Source organism: Strongylocentrotus purpuratus, unplaced genomic scaffold (genome assembly GCF_000002235.5).
Source record: "Strongylocentrotus purpuratus isolate Spur 01 unplaced genomic scaffold, Spur_5.0 spur5_scaffold_10, whole genome shotgun sequence".
Classification (NCBI taxonomy): Eukaryota; Metazoa; Echinodermata; class Echinoidea; order Camarodonta; family Strongylocentrotidae; genus Strongylocentrotus; species Strongylocentrotus purpuratus.
This window is the reverse complement of record NW_022145595.1, coordinates 6,791,454-6,801,860: the sequence shown is the minus strand read 5'-3', so window position 1 is coordinate 6,801,860 and position 10,407 is coordinate 6,791,454. Positions and strand designations below refer to the sequence as shown.

Below are 10,407 nucleotides of genomic sequence, written 5' to 3'. Positions count from 1 at the left end.
GTGCAGTGTATATTGTAAACATTTTCTTTTGGTACGGCGAGAATAAAGTGAATCAGCTGTATGTCAATATGAAGAAGCAGGCAAAATATTATACAGTGTGTGTGGGCGTGTGCGTGTGTGTGTGTGTGGGTGTGTGTGTGTGTGTGTGTGTGTGAGAGAGAGAGAGAGAGAGAGAGAGAGAGATGGAGAGAGAGAGAACAAGGAGGAGGAGGAGAGAATAACAACACAATGAGATAGAGAGAAAGGGCATGATAGAGACAGCAAATGAGAGATAGATAGGCATATAGAGAGAGACAGAGAGACAGAGAGAGAGAGACAGAGAGAATGTTGGAGAGAAGGAGAAAGTTGTAGGTGGAGGATATACATGTAGAGAAAGAAAATCTGGAGAGAGGTAGAGGAGAGTGAGAGAGAGAGGGGGAGGCAGATGGAAGGAGAATGTTAAGATGAGGGGGGGGGGGTCAATAGAAGAATATGAAATATGATGAGCAACCACAAAGGTTGGGGAAAAAAAGGAAATTTGGAAGAAAAATAACCAAAAGATAATTTTTTGGGGATCACAATGAATATGTGGCGGGATGAGTAATACATTGCTAACAATGGGGGGGGGGGGGGGGGGGGAGGGGGTTAATATTACCTACAAGTGCATTATCATGGTTGCATTCGCAAAGTTAATTAGAACAGTATAGAACATGTAAATTATTGGAATGCTTGGTGATCATGCGGAAGATGTAATAAGATAACAAATTAATAAGAAATAGAGAGAGAGAGAGAGAGAGAGAGAGATTTCTGAAAGGAAAAAAAACACACCACAACTCGCAACCCACCCCGTGATAAAAGCATATTCAAGATCCAGCTGTGAAACAAGTACTTCATTCTTTAAAAAATGGGAAATCATTACTTATTCATATTTGACTAAAAATATTGAAAAGCTCAATGAATTCATTATTTTGGAATTCTAAAATGTACCCCCTCTTACATCCTATTCCCCTCGTGCCTGTTTCAAGACAAAATTAGATGGCGCTGTTTCACTCTAATGATTTAAGGGGACATCTGATGAATATTCATGTTTCACGATGATTGTTTAGGCCCTTTTCGTAATGTAATCAAATATAATACACAAATCTAAAGAAAAATTGATTCACATGTTATAAATAATTTTATTTCAATAGTCAGAATGTGAATTGTACACATTATCTATTGCTTGTAGGTAAGTCAAACATTATGGCTTGTCCTACCTAACTAACAAAAAAAAAAACAACAACAACAACAAATCTTTTCCGTCGGGATGGGTGTCAGACAGCCCCTAACAGTTGGGGGGGGGGGGTCAAATATCCCCTTAAGCCCCATGAACGTTATTGAGTCAAGAGAATATGGCTGTACATTAAAAAAATATAAAAAACTGCCGAAATCGCACGCTCATTATTTAAAAAATGAAATGTTTCTGAATTACGGTCATTTCTGCTAAAGTTTATTATACATTATTATATTAATAAGTGAAATAAAATAAGAGGGGAATGAATATGGAATAGCTGGAAATCGAGAACTTGTGTTTAGAACGTCAAGAACAGTATATAACAAATAATAGAAAGAACAAGCATATTTGAAAAAGTAGATTTTAGTAAGAAAACCGAGAGTTGAGAGACAGAGGAGGATCCAAAGGGGCACATGGGGATGTCCAACCACCACCACCACCAGCAACAACAAAAACGACTACAACAAAATAATTTGTTTCAGGTGCCTGCCTCTAGGTCTCCGTTCCGGTCGAACCCTCTCAAAGTTCTCTACGAGCGCGAACAATGAAATAAATCCCAAAAGAAAATAATAGAGCTGTACAAAATATATTGATCGAAACGAAGGGGCTTGTACGTGCATATCTCGTCATTGATCAAACACCTTTTCGCAGTCATGCTGACAAATGCATGAAACATTAGCAGACGAAAAGAGCTCACTCACGTCATAGGGTCTTTTTCTGTTTCACCATTCATTATTACATCATAGCATTATATCGCTATTATCACCGCTCCGTGGGACGTTATGTTCACAATTTCGTCAAGTGTTCAACTGTATAGCTTACAGAAGTGCTATGACTTTGTTGAAATGCAACGTCATTGTGTGTTTTGCATTTGTATTTGCAGACTGGGTATCTCATGAACAATCGCACGTATTTTGCAGATCTAAAGTTCGGTTTCGTTTCCTGTGTTTTAACGTGCTTATCGTATATAGTTCAATTTGCAGCCGCTGAATTTGGAATACGCATACAAGATATATTGATGAGAAGAGGTAAGTGTAATGTGCATGTTTGTATGTGGTTAAAGTTATCGAATTACACCCAATCGCTAATCTCAATTGAATCAACATGATATAGATCTATATAATTATGATAATCATATTTACATTTAATATTTCTGGTTAGACTCACTGGACTACGACCGACCCTACTACCCCGCTAGGGCTATCCCTCTTGGAGTTCGGACCACTATCTTTTGAATTACCACTCGGACAATTAATAGTGAAGACCTTCACACATAATATTCCTGGATAGTGTGTGTGTGTGTGGGGGGGGGGGGGCTGTCATTGGACCATGTGGACGGGATAATTGTCCTTTGGGTGAATGGTCTGTCGGATAACAGCCCTATAACGGGCCTATAACGTAGTTGTAATAATAATTGTTGTTGTTTTTTGTTGATTTTCGTGACAATCAGTCGATTTTTTACTTAGAAGTTGCCATAAAAGGGTACTATCATTATTTTGAACATCATTTTGAATATAATAACAAAATTAATATCGTTATGTTTCATTTAAAAAAACAAGGAATCTGGATTGTGAGGAAGGGAAGGAGACAGTGTCACTTATCTATATATCACATGGTATTTTCGAATAAACCAGGTGCATTTTTGTCCAGGTCATCATGGAGTGGATCGTACAATCCGATACAAGCTTATGGCTCATGACAGGTGCCATCGCATTGGTGGTCATGTGGTTTGTGAAGGGTTTAATGTCTCGACCCAAGAACCTTCCACCAGGGCCAGTGGGGCTGCCATTCCTGGGAGTAGCGTGGGAAATGATGAGGTAAGTCTTCACTTCAACTCCTATACCTCATCCTTTATTTGCTATGCCTAGGCTATCAGTCATATGAATGACTATCCAGTTATCTGCCTACATGTAGTATGTATCTTCCTATCTACCTCATTATCAGTCAATGTCTATGGATATACAATTTATCTGAATGGATTTCTATCTGTCTATCTATCTACCTACCCATCTTACGCGTATACGACTCTCTACGTGGACTTTCAACAATCATATATTATCAACTTATTTATGATATTCATATATTCAGGTGTCTAGAAATCAACATATTAAATCATTGTATTTGTTTCCAGCTAAGATATACCAATCTATTTCTATTTATTTCATTAACCAATCATTCTACCAATCATCTATTTTTCAACGCCAAAACAGGGCTAAACCCGACCCCCTCGCTCTGTACTCGTCCTGGGCGGACCAGTATGGCGACGTCGTGTCCTTCAAGGTAGGCCCCATGACCTTTGTGCTCCTGAACTCTTACGAGGTCATTGTGGAAGCCTTCAGCCACCCCGACCTCAACAACCGACCCAAGAGCCAGATGGTAGAAGAGGCTCTCGGACTTGCTAATAATGGTATTTACTCAACACATTTCTTTGATGTTTGGAAGAGACAACAATTTTCTGGTAATCAAAGGAAACCTCACCCCAAATAATAACTATAGGTAAATTGAAAAATGAGATGTATTCCTGCCCCTTGATGTGCAATATTACTTATGAAAATGTACAAGAGATATTAAATGACGAAATTCCTGGCACGATGTGATGCCTTTTAGCATGACACGGGCGCAGCCATTTTCTTGAAAATGTGACGTACCAGGCGATGTTGTACCAGGCGCGTAGCAAGGGGGGCGGTGGGGGCGGTCGCCCCCCCCCCGCCCCCCCCCCAAAAAAAAAGAAGAGAGAAGTGAACGAAAAGGGTAAGAGTACGTAGGAAGAAAAAGGAGCAGACAAAGAAACTTTTTTGAAAACTCAGATAATGATTAATAGTCGGGAACGGTACAACGAATCGTCTTCTTTCTCTTATAATTTAATAAAACGTCAAATCTTCCGCGCTTCGCGTGGGCTGGTGGAAACTGAGTTCAGACAAGGATTAAGAGTTGAGAACGGTACAACGAATCGTCTTCATTCTCCATATATAATAAACGACCGTTCACAAAGTACGTCACGTTATCAAGAAAATGGCGATGCCCATGCCGTGCTGAGAAATTGTACATTATTCTTGCTCTATGCCTTTCTCATACACTTTGGTGGGGAATCGTGTAGATTAATGGGCAAGAATATAATAAATTTCTCAGAATAAGTAATGTTATTGCTAGGGGTGAGGTTTCCTTTAAGGTTATTAAAAAGAAAGAAAGAATTAAAAAAAAATAAGGGAAGAAAATTTAGAAATAGACAAAAGATACATGAATAAAAAATGCTTCTCCTATATTTTCTAATTTTCATTCTTCATCCTTCGTTTATTTTGTCCTCCGATCCAAGCTAACTTTCCATTATTAAAACAATGTTAAGACCAGGGGAAAAAACAGCAATCAAATCAAACTATATAATGGTGAGATATTCTTAAAAAGCAATCTACGTCCTATATTTGTGGAACAGGTGGCCAAAAGGCCGGGACTCAAACACCATTTTGTTTTTCTATTACCAAATCAAATTCCCTTTAGGGGTCATACTTGCCAACGGAAAGGTATGGGAGGAGCAGCGAAAGTTCGCCCATTCTGTCTTCCGCAGTCTCGGAGTTGGCAAGAAGAGCTATGAGGACACCGTGGCAACCGAGATGGACCAACTCAGGGCAGCCATAGAGGAGAAGGAGGGGTCTTCGTTTGATCCAAACCTCCTCTTCGGACAAGCCGTTGCAAACATCGTCTGTTCCGTTGCCTTCGGAACGCAATATAAATACTCTGATGTCGAATTCAGACAGGTAAGTTGTTTTTTGTTGGATAATATCGGGCTTTTTTTTTTCTTCATTTTTTAATTTTTAATTCAATGATATATTTATTAGAAAGTACGTCTCGCAGCCTAGGCTTAATTGTTTTGTTTTTCACAAATAAAAACAAAATGCATATAACAATACAAAGGGAAAACAATGATACACGATTTTGCATGGCAATGTGATCCCTAATTAACATGATTAAATATAATCCAATTGTATATATTTTTCTGTCGGAAGGAGAAGAAAGAAGAAAAAGCAAACGTAGAAGTAATTTTGTCCCGTACGTTACAAAACGCATCTCAGATTTTGGTACCTAATGCTAAGTTCACACCGACGCCGAATTGATGGCGCATTAAATCGGCGAGCAAAGCGGCGGCAAAGCGTAACAAAGCTTAATTAAAGCGTAAAGACCGTAATAGAGCGTGAGAAAGCTTTGAGCAATTCGGGACATTCGGCAAGAGCGCCAACAAATTTTAAACTGTTTAAAAATTTGAGGCGATCTGTCACGAATTGCGTAAAGCGGGGAGAGCGTATTAAAGCTTATCAAAGCGTCACAAAGCTTATCAAAGTTTTGCTCAAAGCGTAGGAAAGCTTAACAGAGTTTAAATTTTTGGCGCTCTTGCCGAACGTCCCGAATTGCTCAAAGCTTTCTCACGCTCTATTACGGTCTTTACCCTTTAATTAAGCTTTGTTACGCTTTGCCGCCGCTTTGCTCGCCGATTTAATGCGCCATCAATTCGGCGTCGGTGTGAACTTAGCATAACATCTCAGGAGATCGTGAGATTTTTTGAAAAAATGACGCCGAATTGATCGCCGATTTAAAGCGCGACATTCGGCGTCGGTGTGAACTAGGCATAATAGCCACATGCATTGGACTTGTCCTGCTACCGTTCATGCAGTCTGATTAGAAGTAGCCAACCTGCCTCACCCCTGCCTAGATAACGGGGATAATTTCAAAGGGATTTGTAGTGCAGGGTTATTATCCTGATGGATAGTTTTCCTGTTAAGTAGTCGCCATAGTTTGTAATTGTCTGGTCAGTAGTCGTCCTGATACGATTTCTTTGTCATTGTGCATTTTCATACTCGGGTTCAGATTTTGAATCTTATATGAATGGACAACATCAATCTATTGATGATGCTTTATTTATACTTCGCTTCAGATTTTGAATCTCATGAATGACAACATGGAGTTATCGAGCGGCGGAGGGGCACTTCTATTCCTCCCACTGCCCGGGATATCTAAGATTCCTTTTGGGGCGCCGAAAAAGATGGTCAAGAACATGAAGGAGGTTAACAAGTTTCTCCTGAATCAGATTGAAAGCCACGAGAAATGTCTGGACCTGGACCATCCCAGGGACTTCATCGACCTCTATCTCAAGAAGATGGCCGAAACAAAGGTAAGTGCAAACCAGCTCACTGTTTTGTTCCATCAGGTACAATGTATTCCCGTCTTCAGGTTACAAGAACCTTCTTGAATAATCAAGATAATGACGTGGATCCTAATCAAATGATTGGTTGAGAGCGTACACGTGACCAGGCATTTTTTTGCCTAACACGTAGTTTTGATAATGACCGGTCATTATCAAATGCTAATGACCGGTCATTAGTAAACTCATGTCAAAAAACATAATCTTATAAAACAATTAATACACATCATTAATGCCCTCACTGCTGTGTATTATTTGTATACTAATTCCAAAAGGGTCGGGTGACACATTTGTGAAATACACCCCTCTTATCACCAAAGTGTTGGGTCCAGTTTACCCGGCACTTTCTGTTTAAAAAAAAACCTACTGCATATTATCTACGAAAACTCGCGTCTCGCGACCAGGGGCGTAGACAACGGGGGGGGGGGGGGGATGAGGGGGATGCATCCCCCCCACCTCACAAGGTGGGGGGATGGCATGTACAATCATCCCCCCCAGGTTTTGGGGAATGATATTTGCTTACTTAATAAGTCATAATGATGATAATAATAGTAATAATAATAATGATAACAATTATAATATTAATAATAATAATAATTATGATGATGATAATAATAATCCTCATCATTATTGTAATTGTGTTTATTGTTATTAGCCGCATTCACACGGTAAAAGCCAATTCAGACGGTAAAAAAAAGAAAATCTTACAAGTATTTTGTGGTTATCTTGTGGTTTGGAAACCACAAGATAACCACAAGATTAAACAGGCGCTGATCTACGGGGGTGGGTTTAGGGGGTTTAAAACCCCCCCCCCCCCTTGGGCGCCCCCCCCCCCCCAAAAAAAAAGGAAACAAAAAGAAAAAAAAAAAAAAAAGAAAAAAGAACGCACGCTGGAGAGAAACCCTTTCAAGTGCAAATATTGTGAGAAGATATTCAACTCATCTGGTAACTTAACCAAACACATGATAACTCTGGATATAACTGTGTATTTAACTGTTACTTGATTTAAAAAGACGTTATCATGCACTGCTTTGTATGGTCTCCATTGTGTTAATAGATGCCAGGAAAACATCACTTACGGGGTTCAAATAAACACCCCAAAAAAAATCGGCTCGCCGCTTCGCGGCTCGTGGACGATGCTCTGCATCGTCATTATTTTGGTCAACCCCCCCCCTTAGCAAAAAGCTAGATCCGCCCCTGAGTCATCCCCCCAGGTGTACGAACCTGTCTACGCCACTGCTCGCGACCCGACACTTTTTTTATACGAGCTAAGTAAGTGTGCAACACAAATGGCAGGTGAAAGAGTTGCATGGCGTGCTCTCGTGAAGACCACAGCAGCGCTTTACAGCGCCACTTGAAGTTGATGATGATGAAGTAAGGTAATCTGTCAAACATTTACGTAACTTTCCTTCCAGGTTTTGGAGACATCCTCCTACTCGAAGATTAACCTGAACTCGGCTATAGGTGATCTCCTCTTCGCGGGAACTGAAACGACCACCACCACTCTCAAGTGGTGCATCCTCTACATGATGGCGCATCCCGAGATGCAGTCACGTGTTCAGAGAGAGCTTGATCACGTGGTAGGCAGAGAGAGACTTCCGAGGCTGGACGATCGGAACGACCTTCCCTACACGAATGCAGTCCTGATAGAGGTTAGTTTAACACTTTTGGACACGGTTAAAAAGTATGCCAAAATTGATAAAGGATGTCTCTACAACCCGTAAAGCAACTTGTATAGAGTAATGAGTCGAGGAACTATGCAATGATGGATTGTGATCATATTCCAAGTAGTTACTGGGATAGACTCAGAATAACTAGTGAGGTTATGCGTTTTACTGTATAATTTTTGTATTTTTATTACAACAAACATGAATTCAGCACATGCTAGATAACGAGAGTTACCAAATACTTTGAATATCTTTGCCCGCGTTAGCTTTTCGGTTCAATCGGCCGACTCTTCCTAGAGCGGCACTACATTCACAAACCGACCGGACCTCAAGGCAAATGACTGAACAGTTTGGCCTTCTTGGATAAAACTACCTCTTATCCTTCATAGTCGCCTCAAAATTCGCCTTTATCAATCCCAATGAAAAGGCATTTGATAGCGTTGTTTTCTTCCCCGATCAGGTTCAGCGTAAGGGAGCCGTAGCAGCATTGGGTGTGCCCCACGTAGCGGCTGAAGACACCTCGTTCAGAGGCCACACTATACCAAAGGGCGCCACCATTTTGTCCAACATCTGGAAGGTGCTGAACAGCGAGGAGCTCTGGAAAGATTCTGATGCCTTTAAACCTGACAGGTTTCTGACCGAAGACGGCAAGCTGATTAAGAGGGAAGAACTTATATTTTTCAGTGTCGGTAAGTCCTGAGTTATGCAAGGTTGATATCGGCTCACCTAGTTTGTACTCTGAGTCATCTATACAGAAAGTTTGGCAAATGTGATTTTGGTGGGCAGCATCACTAATTAGACCCGTAAACTGTCGCTTTTCTAACAAAACAAACTAAGTTTCCTCACTGAAAAGTATCTTGCCACAATCTGTGTACCTACTCTCCCTGTACGTTTTAGGTAATCGTCTAGCGCCCTCTTTTCTGGGGCTGATACTTGGTGGTTATTCAACGGGGGAAAATTAGTTTCGTTCATCTATATGCATCTTCAGAAAGGTTAAAGGGATACAAAGCACATCGGCACGGCATGACTGCACCAATGCTACACCTCTGGTCGGTGAACAAAACAAAATTGGATTAACAACTAAAGATTTACAGTAATTTATTCTTATCATGTTTGTTTTGTTTTTCAATTTACAACAAAAATGTTTTTCTGTCTGTAGGTCGTCGAGTGTGTTTAGGAGAGCAGCTAGCTCGGATGGAAACTTTCCTCGGGTTTACGAGTCTCCTTCATAGATTCACCTTCAAGAAACCAGACAACTCACCACCATTGTCGTTTGAGGGCGTCTTAGGTATCACGAGAAATACCATGCCTTACTTGACATGCGCACTGAGTAGGGACTAACAATGTCGTGATTTTTATTTTTAAAAATACTACTGACAAAGAAAAAACAAACGACCAAACAAAATAAAACACGACTTTATGATTGTTCATATACTGGCTTATTATTTTACTATCCTCGTGTGACACTTTCACCAATATTGTTTTTAAATTATTCTATTTTATTCAAGTAAGACGATCGCAAAGAATTTCATATTGGATCAGCTCAAGGCAACTTCAAAACTATATTTCAAGTTCAAGTTCAAGTTCAAGCTTAAGTTCATGTGTATTATCTCCATTAGGCATGTAATACAATTTAACAGAATTTTTAACATGTGATATAAAGTACATAACATGAACAATTTTAAGGAACAAGGTTTGGCGTTCAACAATAAGGGATAGAGCAATTACATCGATCTGGCGCTGCTCAGTGGCTGCCGGGCTCACGATCAATTGGGCAAAAAGAATTTCCGTTTCGGTTTAATAAAATTTGGAGTGGGCTTTAAAAGATTACTCTTATTATTATTATAAAATTATATTATGCATATTCTAGTGAGATAGAAAGACGAGGAGACCTATATAAACCATGCTCGGAGTACGTAACATTGTCATTATAATGTTTACTCAACTCAAATCTGACGCACAAGGCTATTGAAAATTGGCTCTGGTTGATTTCTCGAAAGTCATTGCGATCGTGTAAAGTGAAGAAATCGAGAATTGTGCTTATAAATATCAAGTAGCGCGACCTGGGAAGAAAATGAGGATGACAAGTTCACGAGTGTCAAACAACTCTTGTAGGAGGATACAGTTAGTCTGCGTGTAAAAACCCTGGTCAGTCGTACTAGGTAACAGAGCGTCTGAACGGGAAGACTATCCAGACTGTTCAATCTTCTGCACTGATAGGCTCTGTGCTATAGCTGCTCCTGACAAATTCAGAGACTGACAGAGTTGGACTCATCACAAGACTCCATGTAATTGTG

The 10,407-nt window shown here is 40.1% G+C and overlaps 1 protein-coding gene across 3 annotated transcripts; it reads left to right on the top strand.

Annotated features, from left to right (window-relative positions):
• The first annotated feature begins 1,857 nt into the window (after positions 1-1,857).
• On the top strand, positions 1,858-9,530 carry LOC575697 (cytochrome P450 2J6). Of its 3 annotated transcripts, none has more exons than XM_011676221.2 (8): positions 1,858-2,280; positions 2,903-3,069; positions 3,463-3,659; positions 4,748-5,004; positions 6,177-6,413; positions 7,859-8,095; positions 8,571-8,799; positions 9,270-9,530. In XM_011676221.2, exons 2-8 carry the CDS (start codon positions 2,909-2,911, stop codon positions 9,449-9,451), a joined length of 1,500 nt encoding a protein of 499 aa, XP_011674523.1. In that variant the 5' UTR covers positions 1,858-2,280; positions 2,903-2,908; the 3' UTR covers positions 9,452-9,530. The 3 variants fall into 3 exon arrangements, with proteins under 3 accessions (XP_011674523.1, XP_781176.3, XP_030835181.1); XM_776083.5 differs by having other exon boundaries at positions 2,887-3,069; XM_030979321.1 differs by having other exon boundaries at positions 2,812-3,069.
• Positions 9,531-10,407: the final 877 nt, after the last annotated feature.

Excerpts from the sequence above, each read along its gene's own strand:
- LOC575697 (XM_011676221.2), top strand. The coding sequence starts at position 2,909 with ATGGAGTGGATCGTACAATCCGATACAAGCTTATGGCTCATGACAGGT. Across the intron at positions 3,070-3,462 it reads GTAGCGTGGGAAATGATGAG|GGCTAAACCCGACCCCCTCG; the intron begins GTAAGTCTTCAC and ends ACGCCAAAACAG. Across the intron at positions 3,660-4,747 it reads TCTCGGACTTGCTAATAATG|GGGTCATACTTGCCAACGGA; the intron begins GTATTTACTCAA and ends AATTCCCTTTAG.